At 51.3% G+C, this 25,823-nt stretch overlaps 1 protein-coding gene across 2 annotated transcripts in view; it reads left to right on the top strand.

The window, feature by feature from the left end:
* Positions 1–25,823, top strand: part of LOC119976849 (adenylate cyclase type 8-like) — a 221,708-nt gene that overhangs the window by 90,553 nt on the left and 105,332 nt on the right. For both annotated transcript variants that reach the window (XM_038817615.1, XM_038817613.1), the window contains exons 6-7: positions 1,563–1,721; positions 16,509–16,845. In XM_038817615.1, the coding sequence (XP_038673543.1) occupies positions 1,563–1,721; positions 16,509–16,845 (496 nt within the window). The remainder of the gene's footprint in view (positions 1–1,562; positions 1,722–16,508; positions 16,846–25,823) is intronic.

Raw genomic sequence — 25,823 nt, 5'->3', positions numbered from 1 at the left:
AGGGAGGCTGGTAGTGGCCCTAGAAATAGTAAATCCATTTTCCAAAATTCTTTAGACTCTGGAATGGTTCCTACCGATTGGAGAGTAGCGAATGTGACCCCGCTATTCAAAAAGGGAGGTAGAGAGAAAACAGGGAACTATAGACCAGTGAGCCTAACGTCGGTATGAGGGAAGTTGCCATTATCAAGGATTGCCATGGGGTAGCACGATAGCACAGTGGTTAGCACTGCTGCTTCACAGCTCCAAGGTCCCAGGTTCGATTCCCTGGGATTCTGCACGTTCTCCCCCTGTCTGCGTGGGTTTCCTCCGGGTGCTCCAGTTTCCTCCCACAAGTCCCGAAAGATGTGCTGTTGGGTAATTTGGACATTCTGAATTCTCCCTCTGTGTACCCGAACAGGCGCCGGAATGTGGCGACTAGGGGCTTTTCACAGTAACTTCATTGCAGTGTTAATGTAAACCTACTTGTCACACTAATAAAGATTATAAAATTGTACAGGGCATTAGTAAAGCCACACGTGGAGTATTGTCTGCAGTTTTGGTGTCTGTATCTGAGGAAGGATGTTGTTGCTATGGAGGGAGAGCAGCGAACGTTTACCAGGCTGATTCCTGGGATGGTGGGACTGTCATATGAGGAGAGACTAAGTGGGTTAGGATGATATTCACTGGAGTTTAGAAGAGTAAGAGGGGATCTCATAGAAACTTCTAAAATTCTAACAGGATTAGACAGGGTAGATTCAGAAAGAATGTTCCCGATGGTGGGGGAGTCCAGAACTAGGGGTCAGAGTTTGAGGATAAGGGGTAAACCTTTTAAGACTGCAGACTCGATGGGCTGAATGGCCTCCTTCTGCACTGTAAATTCTATGAAAACATAATTTGCATGATGTGATTGCCTTTGGCTAGGTCGGTATTTATTCCCCATCCCGAGATATTTGAATAGAGTGAAGAGTCAACCAATCGCTGTGGATCTCCATGTAGTGGAGGCAGTGGGGTAGTGGGATTGTCACTGGATTAGTAATCCCAGTGACCCAGGGTAACACTCTGGGAACCCGCATTCAAATCCCACCATGACAGATGGGGAAATTTGAATTCAATGAAAAGTCTAGAATTGAAATTCTAATGATGATCAGGAAACAATTGTCCATTGTTTAAAAACCCAACTGATTCACTACTGCCCTTTTGGGAAGGAAATCCTTACCTGGTCATTTCTGAGCGGTGGGCGTTGCTGGCTAGGCCAGCATTTATTGCCCATGCTTAATTGCCCTTCAGAAGGTGGTGGTGAGCTGCCTTTCTGAACCGCTGCAGTCCATGTGGTGTCGGTACAGCCACTGTGCTGTTGCACCTGAATTGGTGCAGTGAACGGGGTGTAATTGATGTCGAGTTCGGACTGCTCCATCCCATCAATATCTTCATTCCTGGGCCTCATGTTGACTTATCCCTCACGCCCAGCTGTAATCAGCTCCAACATTATGGCGCCTTCTTCATCAGGTCAGCATGCATTCGTTCTGCCAGCCACTGATCTCTCTGAATAACAATTCTCCCAACTGCATTTCTTTGTCATTCAGGAACATCCGGTCGAACTACCAGTCAACGGTTGATATGCGGATCGGAATCCATTCCGGCTTCGTCCTGTGTGGAGTACTGGGCCTGCGGAAGTGGCAGTTTGACGTGTGGTCACTGGACGTGAACATCGCTGACAAGATTGAAAGTACTGGTGAACCTGGGTAAGAGTGTAGTAGGGATAGTGAGATCGAGAGAGTTAGAGAGAACGCGTCAAGGCATAGAGAGAGCCTGACTGAGCCTCCAAGTGTGTGATTAAGGGGCACAATAAGAGTAAAAAGAAAGAAATATTTGCATTGTATCAGCCCTTTTATACCTGAGCATTTCCCAAAGTGCGCTGTCATCAATTAAATACTTTGGAGGGGCAGTCAGTTTAGGAAAAGCAGAAGCCGATTTTCTCGCACAGTAAGCTCCCACACCAGCAATGTGACAAGAAGCCAATCATCTATTTCAGGAATGGCACTGCTAAGGAGTCCTTGACATTCCTCTGAGAGGCCCCACGGCCAGCCTGGGCCTCAATTTAATGTCTCATCTGAAAATATCTCTGCCTCAGTGAAGCATTTCCTCCGAAAGCTTTGGCAGAAAGGCTCAGTATTTAAATGGAGTGAACAGCCCAATCCTTCTTGTCTTGCAGTGTCTGGAGTGGGACGTGAACCCACAACCTTCTGATTGAGAGTGCTACCCACTGAGCCGAGGTTGACTTGTAAAGCAGTTGATGGTGTGAAGGAGAGAGTGACAGGGGGAGGAGTAGGAGGGAGTGAGACAGACAGCTTGACTAAGGGAAAGAAGGCAGTGAGGGAACAGAGGCTGGGATTTCCCTCCCAGCGGCTCGAGGTTCCCTTGGAAGATCTGACAGGCATTCATACTTCCATTCACCTCGGTGGGGCCATAAAATCCTGAGCCGAGAGTCTGACGGTTCAATGGAAAGAGAGAGAGCGAGATGGAGAGCAACAACTGCACACACACCATGACTGAGGGACAGAGCACGACAAACAGTCAGACAGCGAGAGAGAGAGTAGAGCAGGAGACAGAGAGACAGAGTCTGTGGTGAAGGGAACCCAGTTCCTCTGAGCACAGGGAGAAGTGCAGAGAGAGAGAGGGACCGACTCGGAACTGGGAGCAACCAGAGGCTGAAAGAGAAAACAGCAGAAATCTGAGTCACAGAGCGACCGAGGTGAAATAGGAGGAATAGGGAGTGACTGAAAGACAGTTACCGACTGTCAGGGAGAGACAGTGGCCAGTATTTTCCACTCCAGCTTTTGTTGGGCGGGTTGAATGATGGGCGAGAACAGCCAAATCATGTTTCACGTTGGCGGGAAGGCTTGCTGCCATCCTTCCACCCCTCCCCCGGTGACGGGCCATGTTTCCCGCCACTCAACATCAAGAACTTAATTTCCATTCATTTGCATCTGATTATCGGGCCTCTTGGCCAGAAACATCCCCCCCACCCCCGTCAACCCATGCACCTGACCTCCAGACCACCAGGGGGAGTTTGGGGAAAAGGCAAAGGAACAGCACTGAGTCAGAACGCCCGTTTATAGAGCTGGTGCAGACACAATGGCCAAATGGCCCATTGCAAGCGAGCAGAGGACAACTAAAAAAGTAATAGGGGGGGAGAAGATGCAATATGACTGCAAGTTAGCCTGTGATATAAAAGAAGATAGGAAGAGTTTTTTTCAATATATAAAAGGTAAGAGAGAGGCAAAATTAACATTGGATCACTGGAAAATGTGGCTGGAGAAGTAATAATAGGAAACAAAGAAATGGCAGAGGAACTGAATAGTTACTTTGCATCAGTCTTCACGGTGGAAGATACCAGTGGGATGCCAGAGCTCCAGAAGAACCAGGGGGCAGAGGTGAGTGCAGTGGCCATCACTAAGGAGAAGGTTCTGGGGAAACTGAAAGGTCTGAAGGTGGATAAATCACCGGAACCGGATGGACTCCACCCCAGGGTCCTAAAAGAAATAGCTGAGGAAATTGTGGAGGCATTGGTGATGATCTTTCAGGAATCACTGGAGGCAGGAAGGGTCCCAGAGGACTGGAAAGTGGCTAATGTGACACCCCTGTTTAAGAAGGGAGGGAGGCAGAAGACGGAAAATTATAGGCCGGTTAGCCTGACTTCGGTCATTGGTAAGATTTTAGAATCTGTTATTAAAGATCAGATCGCGGAGTACTTGGAAGTGCATGGTAAAATAGGGCTGAGTCAGCACGGCTTCGTCAAAGGGAGGTCGTGTCTGACAAATCTGTTAGAGTTCTTTGAGGAGGTAACAATGAAGTTAGACAAAGGAGAACCAGTGGACGTGATTTATTTAGATTTCCAGAAGGCCTTTGACAAGGTGCCGCATAGGAGACTGTCAAATAAGTTAAGAGCCCATGGTGTTCAGGGTAAGATCCTGGCATGGATAGAGGATTGGCTGACTGGCAGAAGACAGAGAGTGGGGATAAAGGGGTCTTTTTCAGGATGGCAGCCGGTGACTAGTGGTGTGCCTCAGGGGCCAAATCACTAAGTGTCTTTTCACAACTTTTCACAATATACATTAATGATCTGGAAGAAGGAACTGAAGGCACTGTTGCTAAGTTTGCAGATGTTACAAAGATCTGTAGAGGGACAGGTAGTATTGAGGAAGCAAGGGGGCTGCAGAAGGATTTGGACAAGCTGGGAGAGTGGACAATGAAGTGGCAGATGGAATACAATGTGGAAAAGTGTGAGGTTGTACACTTTGGAAGGAGAAATGGAGGCATCGACTATTTTCTAAATGGGAAGATGCTTCAGAAATTAGAAGCACAAAGGGACTTGGGAGTCCTTGTTCACAATTCTCTTAAGGTTAATGTGCAGGTTCAGTCGGCAGTTAGGAAGGCAAATGCAATGTTGGCATTCATGTCGAGAGGGCTAGAATACAAGATCAGGGATGTACTTCTGAGGCTGTATAAGGCTCTGGTTAGACCCCATTTGGAGTATTGTGAGCAGTTTTGGGCCCCGTATCTAAGGAAGGATGTGCTGGCCTTGGAAAGGGTACAGAGGAGGTTCACAAGAATGATCCCTGGAATGAAGAGCTTGTCGTATGAGGAACGGTTGAGGACTCTGGGTCTGTACTCGTTGGAGTTTATAAGGGTGAGGGGGGATCTTATTGAAACTTACAGGATACTGCGAGGCCTGGATAGAGTGGACATGGAGAGGATGTTTCCACTTGTCGGAAACTTTAGAAGCAGAGGACACCATCTCATAAAGGGACGATCCTTTAAAACAGAGATGAGGAAGAATTTCTTCAGCCAGAGGGTGGTGAATCTGTGGAACTCTTTGCCATAGAAGGCTGTGGAGGCCAAATCACTGAGTGTCTTTAAGACAGAGATAGATAGGATCTTGATTAATAAGGGGATCAGGGGTTATGGGGAGAAGGCAGGAGAATGGGGATGAGAAAAATATCAGCCATGGTTGAATGGCGGAGCAGACTCGATGGGCCGAGTGGCCTAATTCTACTCCTATGTTTTCTGGTCTTATGTTCCATAAACATGGGGAGAGGGTGGCAGAGTGTCACTGTCACTGGACTAATAAACCAGAAATCAGGACAGCAGGGTAGCATGGTGGTTAGCATAAATGCTTCACAGCTCCAGGGTCCCAGGTTCGATTCCCGGTTGGGTCACTGTCTGTGCGGAGTCTGCACGTCCTCCCACTGTGTGCGTGGGTTTCCTCCGGGTGCTCCGGTTTCCTCCCACAGTCCAAAGATGTGCGTGTTAGGTGGATTGGCCATGCGAAAATTGGCCATAGTGTCCTAATAAAAAAAAGTAAAATTAAGGGGGGGGTTGTTGGGTTACGGGTATAGGGTGGATACGTGAGTTTGAGTAGGGTGATCATGGCTCGGCACAACATTGAGGGCCGAAGGGCCTGTTCTGTGCTGTACTGTTCTATGTTCTATGTTAAATCCTGAGTAATGTTCTGGGAACCCAGGTTCCAATCCCGTCACTGTAGATGGTGAAATTTGAATTCAATTAAAGTCCATGACCATGAAACCATTGTCGATTGCTGTAAATATGCATCTGGTTCATTAATGTCCTTTAGGGAAGGAAATCTGCTGTCCTTACCCGGTCTGGCCTACATATGACTCTTAACTGCCCCCTGATGGGCAATTAGGGGTGGGCAATAAATGCTGGCCCAGCCAGCGACACCTACATCTCATGAATAAATATTTTTAAAATTGTGATTCTGTGGCTTGGGGGCCCTAGGGTTTTGCTTCTTGCGTATAGACTACGGACAACCAGGTGTCCGGAAGAATGAGGGGAATCTTATAGAAACCTATCAAAATTCTAACAGGACTGGACAGGGTAGATGCAGGAAGGATGTTCCCAATGGTGGGGGTATCCAGAACCAGGGGTCACAGTCTGAGGATACGGGATAGACCATTTCGGACGGAGATGAGGAGAAATGTCTTCACCCAGAGAGCGGTCGGCCTGTGGGATTCGTTACCACAGGAAGTAGTTGAGGCCAAAACATTGTGGACGAGAGTCTCCATTTGGAAGACTATGTTCTCCCACCGGAGGAGAATTGCAACTGCTTTACGCTCCCCGGGAGCGCAAATCGGGAAGCAATTCCGTATCCCTTGCCATTAAAATTTATGCATCGCGAGAAATATGAGGGATTCCTGAGGGAATCCTAATATTGGACAGCCATTTGGAGCGGGACTGTCAGAGGATATAGATTGTTTCGAGACTTGGGCGGGGAGGTGGTAGATCGAGTTTAATCCGGACAAATGTGAGGTAATGTATTTTGGAAGGTCTAATGCAGGTAGGGAATATACAGTGAATGGTCGAACCCTCAAGAGTATTGACAGTCAGAGAGATCGAGGTGTACAGGTCCACAGGTCACTGAAAGGGGCAACACAGGTGGAGAAGGTAGTCAAGAAGGCATACGGCATGCTTGCCTTCATTGGCTGGGGCATTGAGTATAGGAATTGGCAAGTCATGTTGCAGCTGTATAGAACCTTAGTTAGGCCACATTTGGAGTATAGTGTTCAATTCTGGTCGCCACACTACCAGAAGGATGTGGAGGCTTTGGAGAGGGAGCAGAAGAGATTTACCAGGATGTTGTCTGGTCTGGATAGTATTAACCATGAGGAAAGGTTAGATAAACTCAGAAGTTGAGGGGCTACCTGATAGAAGTATGCAGAACATTGAGGGGCAGAGTGGATAGTCGAAGCTTTTTCCCAGGGTGGAAGAGTCCATTAATGGAGACACAGGTTTAAGGTGCAAGGGGCAAAGTTTATTGGAGGTGTGAGAGGGAAGTTTTTGACACAGGGGGTAGTGGGTGCCTGGAACTCGCTGCCGGAGGAGGTGGTAGAAGCAGGGACAATAGTGATGTTTAACAGGGTGGGAATAGTGGGATACGGACCCCGGAAGTGTTTTAGTTCAGACAGACATCCTGTCAGCGCAGGATTGAGGGGGGCTGAAGGGCCTGTTCCTGTGCTGTACTTTTCTTTGCTCTTTGCAATTGTTTTTCTGGTGTCTGTCGAAGGTTCTGAGCATGCACGAGGTGTGTGTGTGTGTTTTCCGTCTGTAAGAGGGCGACCCTTAAACAAGACGTGTTTTTCTAGAGTTCTTGTTTTTAGAGTTATTACTATTACTACTGTTCCGTTACTGTTAGTGTTAAACACCGTTATTTATTTCTATAAATAAGTTCCTTATTTTAAACCACGCATTCGACTACCTCCTCTGTGGTCTCGAGTTAGCACATCTTTTGGAGACGAGGACGAAACAGCACAAAAAGAAAAGGTTTTCCATTTTCAATGTGGCAACACAGGAAAAGTGCGGACTGGGCTGAGTATATGGGGAGGTTGTAGTATTTCCTTTCAGCAAATGGGACACAGGTTAAGGCAAAATAGAATTTGATTCACCTGAGTGCATCAGGAAGGTGAAAATATATAAGTTGACGAAGAATCTGGCCATGTCACAGACGGCGGTGAAAATAGGTTTGCAGTTTTAGTTGCTCTGATCTGGAATCACCATTAACTAAAACACTCAGTGAGTGTTCAAAGATTCAAATTTCATCGCCATTTTTGAAAAGCAAGTCAATTGGTTGCTTGGGTTGTGGCAGAATTATGCCAGCTTTCAGAACACTCTGATTTTGGTGCAGTTTTAGAAGATTTGCTTCAAGATAGGTTGGTCTGCGTAATTAATGAGGACAGCATTCAGCACAGTGGTTGGGTGAAGGTACACTGATTTTTAAGAAGACTGGAGATTTCATAGGCTTAGAAATGGCTGCCAGTAACCCAGGCTAATAATCATCCTTGGGCCCTGCACCAACCAAGTACAGAAAGAATCTGCATGCAGAAAGGTGAAGGCAGTGGAGTGTTTTCGCTGAGGAGGGCCACACTATGTGAATCAATGCAAGTTTCTGCACAGTTTATCACCGATGCAATAATCATAGAATCGCTACAGTGCAGGAGTCCATTTGGTCCTTTGAGTCTTCACTGGCCCTTGGAGAGAGCACCCTACTTAAGCCTACACAACCTCCACCCCATCCCCATAACCCTACCTAACCCTTTGGACACTAAGGGACAATTTTGCTTCGCCAATTCACCTAACAGCACATCTTTGGACTGTGGGAGGAAACCGGAGCACCCGGAGGAAACCCACGCAGACACAGGGAGAACGTGCAGACTCTACACAGACAGCCACCGGAGGCTGGAACTAAACCCGGATCCCTGGTGCCATGAGGCAGCAGTACTAACCACTGTGCCACTGTGCCGCCCTGGCACTGTGATGCAACAGTGCTAGCCACTGTGCTACTGTGCTACCCTGGCACTGTGAGGCAGCAATGCTAACCACTGTGCCACCATGCTGCCATGATGCAGCAGTGCTAGCCACTGTGCTACTGTGCTGCCCTGGCACTGTGAGGCAGCAATGCTAACCACTGTGCCACCGTGATGCCCTGATGCTGTGAGGCAGCAATGCTAACCACTGTGCCACTGTGCTGCCCTGGCGCTGTGAGGCAGCAGTGCTAGCCACTGTGCCACTGTGCCTCGCGGAGGCTGTGAGGCAGCAATGCTAGCCACTGTGGCACTGTGCCTCGCGGACGCTGTGAGGCAGCAGTGCTAACCACTGTGCCACCATGCTGCCATGATGCAGCAATGCTAACCACTGTGCCACTGTGCTGCCCTGGTGCTGTGAGGCAGCAGTGCTAGCCACTGTGCCACTGTGCCTCGCGGACGCTGTGAGGCAGCAGTGCTAGCCACTGTGTCACTGTGCCACGCGGACGCTGTGAGGCAGCAATGCTAACCACTGTGTCACTGTGCCACGCGGACGCTGTGAGGCAGCAATGCTAACCACTGTGTCACTGTGCCACGCGGACGCTGTGAGGCAGCAATGCTAGCCACTGTGCCACTGTGCCTCGCGGACGCTGTGAGGCAGCAATGCTAGCCACTGTGCCACTGTGCCTCGCGGACGCTGTGAGGCAGCAGTGCTAGCCACTGTGCTACTGTGCTGCCCTGGCGCTGTGAGGCAGCAATGCTAGCCACTGTGCCACTGTGCCTCGCGGAGGCTGTGAGGCAGCAGTTTAATGTGAATAAAGACGAGCGGAGCCTGTTTATACCTCAGTGAAGGTCGATGGGAAGATGGAGATGGACACAGGGACCTCCACATCAAAGCGGCCGACAAGCAGCCCTGATTCCGGCAGAAATCAAACTCGGGACGTACATCGGAGAGTCCGTGGTTATCGGGAATACGTTTAAACCAAAGTGATCCAGTACCTTGGGTCGTGAAGCTGCAACACAGAGTTTAATTTGGATAAATGTGAGGTGTTGCATTTTGATAGGTCAAATCCAGGCAGGACCTACTCAGTTAATGGTAGGGAGTTGGGGAGAGTTACAGAACAAAGAGATCTCGGGGTACAGGTTCATAGCTCCTTGAAGGTGGAGTGGCAGGTGGACAGGGTGGTGAAGAAGGCATTCAGCATGCCGGGTTTTATTGGTCAGAATATTGAATACAGGAGTTGGGACGTCTTGTTGAAGTCGCGCAGGACAAATGGGTTACACCACGGATTCCAGCTGATTGCCATCTTCACTGTGTTGATGTGGTTGTGTTGGTACAATCGCCTTGGGTAGAAGGCAAGAGGATGTCCCCATTCCAACTTCCAGACACAGGAGAATCGCTGACACCCTTCCTGATATTCCCGAGGAGTATCACTGACACCCCTTCCTGATATTCCCGAGGAGTATCACTGACACCCCTTCCTGATATTCCCGAGGAGTATCACTGACACCCCTTCCTGATATTCCCGAGGAGTATCACTGACACCCCTTCCTGATATTCCCGAGGAGTATCACTGACACCCCTTCCTGATATTCCCGAGGAGTATCACTGACACCCCTTCCTGATATTCCCGAGGAGTATCACTGACACCCCTTCCTGATATTCCCGAGGAGTGTCACTGACACCCCTTCCTGATATTCCCAAGGAGTATCACTGACACCCCTTCCTGATATTCCCAAGGAGTATCGCTGACACCCTTCCTGATATTCCCGAGGAGTATCACTAACACCCCTTCCTGATATTCCCGAGGAGTATCACTGACACCCCTTCCTGATATTCCCGAGGAGTATCACTGACACCCCTTCCTGATATTCCCGAGGAGTGTCATTGAGGCGTGAGCGAGTCCAGCGGCTCCTCACCTGACTGGGACTGAGCAGATTCCTGACTTCCAGCAATCGTCGGAGTGCCGGCTCGCTGGGATGTCTATGCCTCTGACTGCTGTAGCTCTGAGAGAGTGAGGTGCTCACCGGATTGTGACCCTGAGGGTTTTCCCAAACTAGGTCCCACTGGCTGTCTCTGCCCTGGTGGAGGGAGTGGGTGCGCTGTAACAAAGGAGTCATCTGGAGGGGTTGATTATTGGACCAGGCTGGATGATGCCTTGGACTGATTTCTCGATGTACCTACGAAAGCAGAAAGAGGTCATTGGTGCTTGGCGGGGGTGTGATAGATGATGCTGTGCTGGAACCTCACTTGGATTATCAGTGCCCACCCCATCGTTGGCAGAGGAGCGGTCGACATTCTCCCTGGCCAGCTAGAGAGTGTTTTCCTGGAGTTTGGGGAAAATTGGAAGTTCTCACGTACCTCTGCTCATCTGTGGTCTCTCTCTTCTATTATCAGCCAACTTGTCCTGCATGAAAACAGATGGAGAGCATGTAAGCAGGACGTATGCCAGGGCAGATGGTAAGGATGCCTGGCACGGGTGGATGGTGAGTGGGAGAGGTGAGGTGATGAGGACGTGGCCTATAGGGGAGATGAAGATGTTTTTGGGTTGACAAGTGGGGGTGTCCCTCGAACCAGAAGTGAGTGAGATCCCTGTGGTGGGTCTGAGACCATTCACCCTTTTCCTGCACTGGATGCCTGAACAGTGAATGTGTGCTGACCACTGCTGGATTGGTGTCCCTGCTTGCTGGTCACCTCCCTGCGCGAGGGTACAGAACATCACGCCATGCCTCCACTACCTCAAGAGGGAGGCATCGAGAATCTGGGGACATCCCACCATCATTTTCCATCGACCAAGGAGAAGTGGTTGGTGTGATGGATGGGCAGGTGGATAGAGGTCAGTAATCTGGCATGAATATACTGGCTTCTGATTTCCCTTCTCAGTGGTGAATAATATTTCTTTATTCTCTCAAGGGATGTGGCTGTCACTGGCTGGAATTTGCTGTCCATTTCTAATTGCCCTCAAGGGGGCAGTATAAGAGTCACCACATTGCTGTGGGTCTGGAGTCACATGTAGGCCAGACCGGGTAAGGACGGCAGATTTCCCCTTCCCTAAAGGACATTAGTGACCCAGATGGGTTTTTAAACAATCAACAATAGTTTCATGGTCATCGTTAGACTTGTAATTCCAGATTTTTATTGAATTCAAATTTCCCTATTAGCCCTGGTGGGAATGGAACCCGGGGCCCCGGAGCGTGAGTCTGAATCTCTGGATTATTAGTCCAGTGATAATACCATCACACCACTGCCTCCCCCTGGGGCAGGACATGCTGCCTCCCCCTGGGGCATCAGGACATGCTGCCTCCCCCTGGGGCAACAGGACATGCTGCCTCCCCCTGGGGCAGGACATGCTGCCTCCCCCTAGGGCAACAGGACATGCTGCCTCCCCCTGGGGCAGGACATGCTGCCTCCCCCTGGGGTAACAGGACATGCTGCCTCCCCCTGGGGCAGGACATGCTGCCTCCCCCTAGGGCAACAGGACATGCTGCCTCCCCCTGGGGCAGGACATGCTGCCTCCCCCTGGGGCAACAGGACATGCTGCCTCCCCCTGGGGCAACAGGACATGCTGCCTCCCCCTGGGGTAACAGGACATGCTGCCTCCCCCTGGGGTAACAGGACATGCTGCCTCCCCCTGGGGCAGGGCATGCTGCCTCCCCCTGGGGTAACAGGACATGCTGCCTCCCCCTGGGGTAACAGGACATGCTGCCTCCCCCTGGGGTAACAGGACATGCTGCCTCCCCCTGGGGCAGGACATGCTGCCTCCCCCTGGGGCAACAGGACATGCTGCCTCCCCCTGGGGCAGGACATGCTGCCTCCCCCTGGGGCAACAGGACATGCTGCCTCCCCCTGGGGTAACAGGACATGCTGCCTCCCCCTGGGGTAACAGGACATGCTGCCTCCCCCTGGGGCAGGACATGCTGCCTCCCCCTGGGGCAGGACATGCTGCCTCCCCCTGGGGCAGGACATGCTGCCTCCCCCTGGGACAACAGGACATGCTGCCTCCCCCTGGGGCAGGACATGCTGCCTCCCCCTGGGACAACAGGGCATGCAGCCTCCCCCTGGGGCAGGACATGCTGCCTCCCCCTGGGGCAACAGGACATGCTGCCTCCCCCTGGGGTAACAGGACATGCTGCCTCCCCCTGGGGCAACAGGACATGCTGCCTCCCCCTGGGGCAGGACATGCTGCCTCCCCCTGGGGTAACAGGACATGCTGCCTCCCCCTGGGGCTACAGGACATGCTGCCTCCCCCTGGGGCAGGACATGCTGCCTCCCCCTGGGGCAGGGCATGCTGCCTCCCCCTGGGGCAGGGCATGCTGCCTCCCCCTGGGGCAGGACATGCTGCCTCCCCCTGGGGCAGGACATGCTGCCTCCCCCTGGGGCAACAGGAAATGCTGCCTCCCCCTGGGGCTGGACATGCTGCCTCCCCCTGGGGCAGGACATGCTGCCTCCCCCTGGGGCAGGACATGCTGCCTCCCCCTGGGGCAGGACATGCTGCCTCCCCCTGGGGCAACAGGACATGCTTCCCCCCCCCCCCCGGGGCAACAGGACATACTGCCTCCCCCTGGGACAACAGGACATGCTGCCTCCCCCTGGGGCAACAGGACATGCTGCCTCCCCCTAGGGTAACAGGACATGCTGCCAACCCCTGGGGTAACAGGACATGCCTCCCCCTGGGGCAACAGGACATGCTGCCTCCCCCTGGGGTAACAGGACATGCTGCCTCCCCCTGGGGTAACAGGACATGCTGCCTCCCCCTGGGACAGGACATGCTGCCTCCCCCTGGGGCAACAGGACATGCTGCCTCCCCCTGGGGTAACAGGACATGATGCCTCACCCTGGGGCAACAGGACATGCTGCCTCCCCCTGGGGCAACAGGACATGCTGCCTCCCCCTGGGGCAGGACATGCTGCCTCCCCCTGGGGTAACAGGACATGCTGCCTCCCCCTGGGGCAACAGGACATGCTGCCTCCCCCTGGGGCAACAGGACATGCTGCCTCCCCCTGGGGCAGGACATGCTGCCTCCCCCTGGGGTAACAGGACATGCTGCCTCCCCCTGGGGCAACAGGACATGCTGCCTCCCCCTGGGGTAACAGGACAAGCTGCCTCCCCCTGGGGTAACAGGACATGCTGCCTCCCCCTGGGGCAACAGGACATGCTGCCTCCCCCTGGGGCAGGACATGCTGCCTCCCCCTGGGGTAACAGGACATGCTGCCTCCCCTGGGGTAACAGGACATGCTGCCTCCCCCTGGGGCAGGACATGCTGCCTCCCCCTGGGGCAGGACATGCTGCCTCCCCCTGGGGCAACAGGACATGCTGCCTCCCCCTAGGGTAACAGGACATGCTGCCTCCCCCTGGGGCAACAGGACATGCTGCCTCCCCCTGGGGCAACAGGACATGCTGCCTCCCCCTGGGGCAACAGGACATACTGCCTCCCCCTGGGGTAACAGGACATGCTGCCTCCCCCTGGGGTAACAGGACATGCTGCCTCCCCCTGGGGTAACAGGACATGCTGCCTCCCCCTGGGGTAACAGGACATGCTGCCTCCCCCTGGGGCAGGACATGCTGCCTCCCCCTGGGGTAACAGGACAGGCTGCCTCCCCCTGGGGCAACAGGACATGCTGCCTCCCCCTGGGGCAACAGGACATGCTGCCTCCCCCTGGGGCAGGACATGCTGCCTCCCCCTGGGGTAACAGGACATGCTGCCTCCCCCTGGGGCAGGACATGCTGCCTCCCCCTGGGGTAACAGGACATGCTGCCTCCCCCTGGGGTAACAGGACATGCTGCCTCCCCCTGGGGTAACAGGACATGCTGCCTCCCCCTGGGGCAACAGGACATGCTGCCTCCCCCTTGGGCAACAGGACATGCTGCCTCCCCCTGGGGTAACAGGACATGCTGCCTCCCCCTGGGGTAACAGGACATGCTGCCTCCCCCTGGGGTAACAGGACATGCTGCCTCCCCCTGGGGCAGGACATGCTGCCTCCCCCTGGGGCAACAGGACATGCTGCCTCCCCCTGGGGCAGGACATGCTGCCTCCCCCTGGGGCAGGACATGCTGCCTCCCCCTGGGGCAGGACATGCTGCCTCCCCCTGGGGCAGGACATGCTGCCTCCCCCTGGGGCAACAGGACATGCTGCCTCCCCCTGGGGCAACAGGACATGCTGCCTCCCCCTGGGGCAGGACATGCTGCCTCCCCCTGGGGCAGGACATGCTGCCTCCCCCTGGGGTAACAGGACATGCTGCCTCCCCCTGGGGCAACAGGACATGCTGCCTCCCCCTGGGACAGGACATGCTGCCTCCCCCTGGGGTAACAGGGCATGCTGCCTCCCCCTGGGGTAACAGGACATGCTGCCTCTCCCTGGGGCAGGACATGCTGCCTCTCCCTGGGGCAGGACATGCTGCCTCCCCCTGGGGTAACAGGACATGCTGCCTCCCCCTGGGACAGGACATGCTGCCTCCCCCTGGGGTAACAGGGCATGCTGCCTCCCCCTGGGGCAACAGGACATGCTGCCTCCCCCTGGGGCAGGACATGCTGCCTCCCCCTGGGGCAGGACATGCTGCCTCCCCCTGGGGTAACAGGACATGCTGCCTCCCCCTGGGGTAACAGGACATGCTGCCTCCCCCTGGGGTAACAGGACATGCTGCCTCCCCCTGGGGCAACAGGACATGCTGCCTCCCCCTGGGGCAACAGGACATGCTGCCTCCCCCTGGGGTAACAGGACATGCTGCCTCCCCCTGGGGTAACAGGACATGCTGCCTCCCCCTGGGGTAACAGGACATGCTGCCTCCCCCTGGGGCAACAGGACATGCTGCCTCCCCCTGGGGCAACAGGACATGCTGCCTCCCCCTGGGGTAACAGGACATGCTGCCTCCCCCTGGGGCAACAGGACATGCTGCCTCCCCCTGGGACAGGACATGCTGCCTCCCCCTGGGGTAACAGGACATGCTGCCTCCCCCTGGGGTAACAGGACATGCTGCCTCCCCCTGCGGTAACAGGACATGCTGCCTCCCCCTGGGGCAGGACATGCTGCCTCCCCCTGGGGTAACAGGACATGCTGCCTCCCCCTGGGGCAGGACATGCTGCCTCCCCCTGGGGTAACAGGACATGCTGCCTCCCCCTGGGGTAACAGGACATGCTGCCTCCCCCTGGGGCAACAGGACATGCTGCCTCCCCCTAGGGTAACAGGACATGCTGCCTCCCCCTGGGGCAACAGGACATGCTGCCTCCCCCTAGGGTAACAGGACATGCTGCCTCCCCCTAGGGTAACAGGACATGCTGCCTCCCCCTGGGGTAACAGGACATGCTGCCTCCCCCTGGGGTAACAGGACATGCTGCCTCCCCCTGGGGCAACAGGACATGCTGCCTCCCCCTAGGGTAACAGGACATGCTGCCTCCCCCTGGGGCAACAGGACATGCTGCCTCCCCCTAGGGTAACAGGACATGCTGCCTCCCCCTAGGGTAACAGGACATGCTGCCTCCCCCTGGGGTAACAGGACATGCTGCCTCCCCCTGGGGTAACAGGACATGCTGCCTCCCCCTGGGGCAACAGGACATGCTGCCTCCCCCTGGGGCAGGACATGCTGCCTCCCCCCGGGGTAACAGGACATGCTGCCTCCCCCTAGGGTAACAGGACATGCTGCCTCCCCCTGGGGTAACAGGACATGCTGCCTCCCCCTGGGGTAACAGGACATGCTGCCTCCCCCTGGGGCAACAGGACATGCTGCCTCCCCCTGGGGCAGGCCATGCTGCCTCCCCCTGGGGTAACAGGACATGCTGCCTCCCCCTGGGGCAGGACATGCTGCCCCCCCCCCCCCCTGGGGTAACAGGACATGCTGCCTCCCCCTGGGGCAGGACATGCTGCCTCCCCCTGGGGCAGGACATGCTGCCTCCCCCTGGGGTAACAGGACATGCTGCCTCCCCCTGGGACAGGACATGCTGCCTCCCCCTGGGGTAACAGGACATGCTGCCAACACAATCAGCTGGCTGATTTTCCCACTCACCGATGGTGGGAAAATTCTGTCCATTGAATAAGAGACGGAGAGCAAAATCGAGAATGAAAGAGGCAGGGAGGCTATCAGGCAAGCATGAGGTCACAAAGGGAGAGGGAGATGATTTTGTAAAATAAGATTATTTAAAAATGCCACGGTGACAAACAAAAATGAAAATCTATTGAAATGTGGGGTAGATAATAAATCTTGCCTGTTGTGCCATAGGCGAATCCATATCTCCGAGGCGACATTGAAATGCCTGGGAGAAGACTACGAAACGGAAGAGGCATTTGGTGCGGAACGGAGTGACTTGTTGAGCCGCTATAACGTTAAAACCTACTTCATCAAGCAGCACGACGAGTTTCCCAGGGAAATGCCTCGAATACGAGTTAGCATAGCAAGGTCAGACGGCGGTGCTCCAAGATCGCACTTTGAGCGGAGGAAAACAGAGACCATATTCGGCAGCAGTTTTCATATTGAGGCCAGTTTGCTCCATGCCGCAGAGTCTGAAGCCCCGTGGAGGCTGGACCATCCCTTCAACAGAATAATTGGCTTGAATAAAGTGAGTAAAGATCGATATCCTCTCGAAAGATTCATTCCCCCCCCCCCCCCCCCCCCAGCAGTCGCACAGTATCATGTGCTCGGACCTGTATCACTACCATTCCCTATTAGTCCATGGTATGGGGTTGGGAAAGGTTAATCAGGCTTACACTTTTGAACTAAATAATGTGGATTGGACAAAATAAATATAGGAACACAGTCAGTCCACTGAGCCAGGTCCGTCAGTCAGTTAGATCAACACCTTCTGACTGAAGAAATTCCTCCTCATCTCAATCCTAAATGGTCTATCTTTATTCTGATACTGCGTCCCGTAGGTTACAGACTCCTCAGCCAAGGGAACATCCGATCGACAACTATCCTGTCAAGCTTTTTAAGTATTGGGAGAATTCTTTGTCAGGATTTTGTAAGTTTCAATAAGATCACATCTCAGTCTTCAAAACTTAAGTCCAGAAAATACAGTTCCAGTTTCCTCAATCTTTCCTCACTACACATTCCTGCCACCCCACGGATTATCCTGATGAACATACACTGCACTCCCTCTCTGGGAAATACATCATTTTGTTAGCCTAGAACTGAACATCCAGGTGTGATCTAACCAAAGTTTTATATTAGTCCAGCAAGATAACTTTTCCCCCGTAATCAAATCTGGGACAAAACCCTGGATCTCCCATCCTGACTGCACTGGAGTGCTGCTTTGTGCTGCAGTAGAGTGCTTAAATTGGAGTTTGGTGACTGAGGGAATTTAAGGGTTGAATTAAGGGTTCATTTCTATTTAAGTCTTTTCTGTCTTTAATTTAGCAATTAGTTCGCCCTGAGAGGGTCGGTACAAGGGTTCTTCAGGCGGTGGCAGCCTTTCCTTGACTTTTTGGCTCAGAGATAGGGTACAGAGGTCGCAGCAGCAGCAACCCGGGGGGGGGGGGGGGGGGGGTGGCAACAACGGTTGTGGTGGGTTATTTACGGTTGAAAGGCGGGCAAATTTGCTCGCAGTTCATGTTTGATGTTGATTGTTGCTTTGTTTGTTTTGGGGGAGGGGGGAGGGGGGGAGGGACAACGCGCGCGCGAGTTCGGGCGGGGGGGGGGATATTTGTTAAGAGGGAATATTTTGTAATATTTTATAGTTAGTTGGGGTAAATATCTTCATGTAAAAAATTCTTTCAATAAAAATTATTTAAAAAAAAAAAAAATTTAGCAATTAGTTAAAAGTTGCTTCTTGCGTTGGACGAAGGTGAGAGTTAGCTTTAAAACAAGACTCTGCCTGCTGCTGCAACTAATTAATTAGACAACTGGCTTTCAAAGGCTAGATTCAGCGAGTATCAAAGAAGAACTGGAGTGCTGCTTTGGACTGGAGTTGAGAGATTAATTTGATGTTTGGTGACTGAGGGAGTTTGGTGAAGTAGGAAAGTCAGGCTCCTTTCATTTTCTACCTTTCCTTAGTAAATGGCACCTGGTCTGTATTTCTACTGTCCTTAATATTCTCTAAACTAGCAGCAGTAACATTAACGGGAGTAATTTGAGGGTAAGTCTTGGGCAGGACAGTTCAGCCATGCTTCTCTTGTGCAATGTGGGAAGTCAGGGTCACTTAGATTCAGAGAGTCATAGATGTTTACAGCACGAAAATTGGCACTTTGGTCTCTCCCCTCTGGTCTCTTTTGTATCTCTCACCTTAAACCTATGCCCTCTAGTTTTAGACTCCTCCACTTTTGGGTAAAGATGTTGACCATCAACCTGATTGATGCTCCTCATTATTTTATAGAACTCTATAAGATCACCCTTAAGCATCCTACGCTCCAGGGAAAAAAGTCCCAGCCTATCCGGCCTCTCCTTATAACACAGACCATCAAAGTCTTGACAAATATTAAGGTAAATAAGTCCCCAGGGCCGGATGGGATCTACCCCAGAATACTGAAGGAGGCGAGAGAGCAAATTGCTGAGGCCTTGACAGAAATCTTTGGATCCTCACTGTCTACATGTGATGTCCCGGAGGACTGGAGAATAGCCAATGTTGACCTTTGTTCAAGAAGGGTAGCAAGGATATTCCAGGGAATTACAGGCCGGTGATACTTACGCAGTGGTAGAACAAAGAGAACAAAGAAAATTACAGCACAGGAACAGGCCCTTCGGCCTTCCCAGCCTGCGCCGATCCAGATCCTTTATCTAAACCTGTCTCCTATTCTCCAAGGTCTACTTCCCTCTGTTGCCACCTGTCCATATACCTGTCTAGATGCCTCTTAAATTATGCTATCGTGCCCGCCTCTACCACCTCCGCTGGTAAAGCGTTCCAGGCACCCACCACCCTCTGCGTAAAAGACTTTCCACGCACATCTCCCTTAAACTTTCCCCCTCTCACCTTGAAGTCGTGACCCCTTGTAACTGACACCCCCACTCTTGGAAAAAGCTTTGTTGCTATCCACCCTGTCCATACCTCTCATAATTTAGTAGACCTCAATCAGGTCCCCCCTCAACCTCCGTCTTTTCAACGAAAACAATCCTAATCTACTCAACCTTTCTTCATAGCTAGCACCCTCCATACCAGGCAACATCCTGGTGAACCTCCTCTGCACCCTCTCCAAAGCATCCACATCCTTCTGGTAATGTGGCGACAAGAACTGCACGCAGTATTCCAAATGTGGCCTAACCAAAGTCCTATACAACTGTAACATGACCTGCCAACTCTTGTACTCAATACCCCGTCCGATGAAGGCAAGCATGCTGTATGCCTTCTTGACCACTCTATCAACCTGCGTTGCCACCTTCAGGGTACAATGGACCTGAACTCCCAGATCTCTCTGTACATCAATTTTCCCCAGGACCCTTCCATTGACCATATAGTCCGCTCTTGAATTTGATCTTCCAAAATGCATCACCTCGCATTTGCCTGGATTGAACTCCATCTGCCATTTCTCTGCCCAACTCTCCAATCTATCTATATTTTGTTGTATTCTCTGACAGTCCTCCTCGCTATCTGCAACTCCACCAATCTTAGTATCATCTGCAAACTTGTTAATCAGACCACCTATACCTTCCTCCAGGTCATTTATGTAGATCACAAACAACAGTGGTCCGAGCACGGATCCCTGTGGAACACCACTAGTCACCCTTCTCCATTTTGAGACACTCCCTTCCACCACTACTCTCTGTCTCCTGTTGCCCAGCCAGTTCTTTATCCATCTAGCTAACACACCCTGAACCCCATACGACTTCACTTTTGCCATCAACCTGCCATGGGAAACCTTATCAAACACCTTACTAAAGTCCATGTATATGACATCTACAGCCCTTCCCTCATCAATTAACTTTGTCACTTCCTCAAAGAATTCTATTAGGTTTGTAAGACATGACCTTCCCTGCACAAAACCATGCTGCCTATCACTGATAAGTCTATTTTCTTCCAGATGTGAATAGATCCTATCCCTCAGTATCTTCTCCAACAGTTTGCCTACCACTGACGTCAAGCTCACAGGTCTGTAATTCCCTGGATTTTCTCTGCTACCCTTCTTAAACAAAGGGACAACATTAGCAATTCTCCAATCCTCCGGGACCTCACCCGTGCTCAAGGATGCTGCAAAGATATCTGTTAAGGCCACAGCTATTTCGACCCTCGCTTCCCTCATTAACCTGGGATAGATCCCATCCGGTCCTGGGGACTTGTCCACCTTAATGTCTTTAGAATACCAAAACCTCCCCTTTCCGTATAACAACTTGATCTAGAGTATTTAAACATCCATCCCTAGCCTCAACATCCGTCTTGCCCCTCTCCTTTGTGAATACCGATGCAAAGGACTCATTAAGAATCTCACCCATTTCCTCTGAGTCCACGCATAAATTCCCTCTTTTGTCTTTGAGTGGGCCAATCCTTTCCCTAGTTACCCTCTTTCTCCTTACATACAAATAAAAGGCTTTGGGATTTTCCTTAATCTTGTTAGCCAAAGATATTTCATGACCCCTTTTAAGACCATAAGACCATAAGACATAGGAGCGGAAGTAAGGCCATTCGGCCCATCGAGTCCACTCCACCATTCAATCATGGTTGATTTCAACTCCATTTACCCGCTCTCTCCCCATAGCCCTTAATTCCTCGAGAAATCAAGAATTTATCAATTTCTGTCTTAAAGACACTCAACGTCCCGGCCTCCACCGCCCTCTGTGGCAATGAATTCCACAGACCTACCACTCTCTGGCTGAAGAAATTTCTCCTCATCTCTGTTCTAAAGTGACTCCCTTTTATTCTAAGGCTGTGCCCCCGCGTCCTAGTCTCCCCTGCTAATGGAAACAACTTCCCTACGTTCATCCTATCCAAGCCATTCATTATCTTGTAAGTTTCTATTAGATCTCCCCTCAACCTCCTAAACTCCAATGAATATAATCCCACGATCCTCAGACGTTCATCGTATGTTAGGCCTACCATTCCTGGGATCATCCGTGTGAATCTCCGCTGGACCCGCTCCAGTGCCAGTATATCCTTCCTGAGGTGTGGGGCCCAAAATTGCTCACAGTATTCTAAATGGGGCCTAACTAGTGCTTTATAAAGCCTCAGAAGTACATCCCTGCTTTTATATTCCAAGCCTCTTGAGATAAATGACAACATTGCATTTGCTTTCTTAATTACGGACTCAACCTGCAAGTTTACCTTTAGGGAATCCTGGACTAGGACTCCCAGGTCCCTTTGCACTTTAGCATTATGAATTTTGTCACCGTTTAGAAAATAGTCCATGCCTCTATTCTTTTTTCCAAAGTGCAAGACCTCGCACTTGCCCACGTTGAATTTCATCAGCCACTTCTTGGACCATTCTCCTAAACTGTCTAAATCTTTCTGCAGCCTCCCCACCTCCTCAATACTACCTGCCCCTCCACCTATCTTTGTATCATCGGCAAACTTGGCCAGAATGCCCCCAGTCCCGTCATCTCGATTGTTAATATTTTAGTCCTGTTTATTGCGCGTTTGAGATTCATCCTACTTTCCCGATATTCCTCCAAAGCTTCATCAGTTTTGAGTCACCTCGATCTTACATATGCTTCCTTTTTCATTTTAACCAGTCTCACAATTCCACCCGTCATCCATGGTTCCCTAATCTTGCCATTTCTATCTCTCATTTTTACAGGAACATGTCTGTCCTGCACTCTAATCAACCTTTCCTTAAAAGACACCCACATTTCAAATGTGGATTTACCCTTAAACAGCTGCTTCCAATCCACATTCCCTAGCTCCTGCCGGATTTTGTTATACTCTGCCTTTCCCCAATTTAGTACTCTTCCTTTTGGACCCCTCTTGTCCTTGTCCATGAGTATTCTAAAACTTACGGAATTGTGATCGCTATTCCCAAAGTAATCACCGACTGAAACATCAACCACCTGGCCGGGATCATTCCCCAATACCAGGTCCAGTATGGCCCCTTCCCGAGTTGGACTATTTACATACTGCTCTAAAAAACTCTCCTGGATGCTCCTTACAAACTCTGCTCCACCTACGCCTCCAACACTACACGAATCCTGTTCAATGTTGGGGAAGTTAAAATCTCCCATCACAGCCACCCTATTGCTCCTACATTTTTCTATAATCTGTCTGCATATTTGTACCTCTACTACATGCTCGCTTTTGGGAGGACTGTAGTAAAGTCCCAACAATGTTACTGCACCCTTCCTATTTCTTAACTCCACCCATATTGACTCAGTGCTTGAATCCTCTATCGTGCCCTCCTTAATCACAGCTGTGATATCATCTCTGACGAGTAATGCAACTCCTACACCCCTTCTACCTCCCTCTCTATCCCTCCTGAAGCATCTATACCCTGGGATATTCAGTTGCCAGTCCTGCCCTTCCCTCAACCAAGTCTCAGTAATACCAATAACATCATATTCCCAGGTACTGATCCAAGCCCTAAGTTCATCTGCCTTACCTGCTACACTTCTCGCATTAAAACAAATGCACGACAGACCATCTGTCCCTTTGCGTTCATCATCTCTTCCCTGTCTACTCTTCCCCTTAGTCACATTGAGTTTATTGTCTCGTACCTTACTGGCTTTAGTTGCTGCTTCTTTACTGACCTCTAACTTCCTAATCTGGTTCCCACCCCCCTGCCACATTAGTTTAAAACCTCCCCAACAGTGTTAGCAAAAGCACCCACTAGGACATTGGTTCCAGTCCTGCCCAGGTGTAGACCATCCGGTTTGTAATGGTCCCACCGCCCCCAGAACCGGTTCCAATGTCCCAAAAATCTGAACCCCTCCCTCCTGCACCATCTCTCAAGCCACGTATTCATTCTGAGTATTCTTGAATTTCTAGTCTGACTGTCCCGTGGCACTGGTAGCAATCCTGAGATTACTGCCTTTGAGGTTCTACTTTTTAACTTATCTCCTAACTCCCTAAATTATGATTGTAGGACCTCATCCTTTTTTTTAACTATATCGTTGGTGCCTATATGCACCACGACAACTGGCTGTTCACCCTCCCCCTTCAGTATGTCCTGCAGCCGATCGGAGACATCCCTGACCCGAGCACCCGGGAGGCAACATACCATTCGGGAGTCTCGTTTTCGACCAAAGAAATGCCTGTCTACTCCCCTTACAATTGAATCCCTATGACTAAAGCCCTGCCAGTCTTTTTCCCGCCCTTCTGTGCAGCAGAGCCAGCCATGGTGCCATGAGCCTGGCTACTACTGCCTTCCTCTGGTGAGTCATCTCCCCCAACAGTATCCAAAACGGTATACCTGTTTTGGAGGGAGATGACCGCAGGGGCCACCTGCACTGCCTTCCTGCTCTTTCTCTGCCTTTTGGTCACCCATTCCCTGTCTCCCTCACCAATCCTAATCTGCGGTGTGACCAACTCACTGAACGTTCTATCCACGACTTCCTGAGCATCGCGGAAATTACTGGTAGGGAAATTACTGGAGAGAATTCTTCGAGACAGGATCTACTCCCATTTGGAAGCAAATGGACGTATTAGTGAGAGGCAGCATGGTTTTGTGAAGGGGAGGTCGTGTCTCACTAACTTGATAGAGTTTTTCGAAAAGGTCACAAAGATGATTGATGCAGGTAGGGCAGTGGATGTTGTCTATATGGACTTCAGTAAGGCCTTTGACAAGGTCCCTCATGGCAGACTGGTACAAAAGGTGAAGTCACACGGGATCAGGGGTGAGCTGGCAAAGGTGGATACAGAAGTCGCTAGGTCATAGAAGGCAGAGAGTAGCAATGGAAGGGAGCTTTTCTAATTGGAGGGCTGTGACTAGTGGTGTTCCGCAGGGATCAGTGCCGGGACCTTTGCTGTTCGTAGTATATATAAATGATTTGGAGGAAAATGTAACTGGTCTGATTAGTAAGTTTGCAGATGACATAAAGGATGGTGGAATTCCAGATAGCGATGAGGACTGTCAGAGGATACAATAGGATTTAGATTGTTTGGAGACTTGGGAGGAGAGATGGCAAATGGAGTTTAATCCGAACAAATGCGAGGTAATGCAATTTGGAAGGTCTAATACAGGTAGGGAATATACAGTGAATGGTAGAACCCTCAAGAGTATTGAAAGTCGGAGAGATCTAGGTGTACAGGTCCATAGGTCACTGAAAGGGGTAACACAGGTGGAGAAGGTAGTCAAGAAGGCATACAGCATGCTTGCCTTCATTGGCCGGAGCATTGAGCATAAGAATTGGCAAGTCATGTTTGGATCAGTAATTGGCTAGCTGAAAGAAGACAAAGGGTGGTGGTTGATGGCAAATGTTCATCCTGGAGTTCAGTTACTAGTGGTGTACCGCAAGGATCTGTTTTGGGGCCACTGCTGTTTGTCATTTTTATAAATGACCTGGAAGAGGGTGTAGAAGGATGGGTTAGAAAATTTGCAGATGACACGAAGGTCGGTGGAGTTGTGGATAGTGCTGAACGATGTTATAGGATACAGAGGGACATAGATAAGCTGCAGAGCTGGGTTGAGAGGTGGCAGATGGAGTTTAATGTGGAAAAGTGTGAGGTGGTTCACTTTGGAAGGAGTAACAGGAATGCAGAGTACTGGGCTAATGGCAAGATTCTTGGTAGTGTAGATGAACAGAGAGATCTCGGCATCCAGGTACATAAATCCCTGAAAGTTGCCACCCAGGTTAATAGGGCTGTTAAGAAGGCTGTTAAGGGGCAGCAGGGTAGCATGGTGGTTAGCATAAATGCTTCACAGCTCCAGGGTCCCAGGTTCGATTCCCGGCTGGGTCACTGTCTGTGTGGAGTCTGCACGTCCTCCCCCTGTGTGCGTGGGTTTCCTCCGGGTGCTCCGGTTTCCTCCCACAGTCCAAAGATGTGCGGGTTAGGTGAATTGGCCATGATAAATTGCCCGTAGTGTCCTAATAAGGGTAGGGTTAAGCGGGGGGGGGGGGGGGGGGGGGTTGTTGGGTTGCGGGTATAGGGTGGATACGTGAGTTTAAGTAGGGTGATCATGGCTTGGCACAACATTGAGGGCCGAAGGGCCTGTTCTGTGCTGTACTGGTCTATGTTCTATGTTCTAAGGCATATGGTGTGCTAGCCTTTATAAGCAGGGGGATTGAGTTTCGGAGCCACAAGGTCATGCTGCAGCTGTATATAACTCTGGTGCGGCCGCACCTGGAGTACTGTGTGCAGTTCTGGTCACCACATTATAGGAAGGATGTGGAAGCTTTGGAAAGGGTTCAGAGGAGATTTACTAGGATGTTGCCTGGTATGGAGGGAAGGTCTTACGAGGAAAGGCTCAGGGACTTGAGGTTGTTTTCGTTAGAGAGGAGAAGGCTGAGAGGTGACTTAATAGAGACATATAAGATAGTCAGAGGGTTAGATAGGGTGGACAGTGAGCGTCTTTTTCCTCGGATGGTGATGACCAACACGAGAGGACATAGCTTTAAATTGAGGGGTGGTAGATATAGGACAGATGTCAGAGGCAGTTTCTTTACTCAGAGTAGTAGGGGTGTGGAATGTCCTGCCTGCAATAGTAGTAGACTCGCCAACTTTAAGGGCATTTAAGTGGTCACTGG

The sequence above is a fragment of the Scyliorhinus canicula genome, chromosome 1 (assembly GCF_902713615.1).
Source record: "Scyliorhinus canicula chromosome 1, sScyCan1.1, whole genome shotgun sequence".
NCBI lineage: Eukaryota > Metazoa > Chordata > Chondrichthyes > Carcharhiniformes > Scyliorhinidae > Scyliorhinus > Scyliorhinus canicula.
This window is presented reverse-complemented; position numbering and strand designations above follow the sequence as displayed.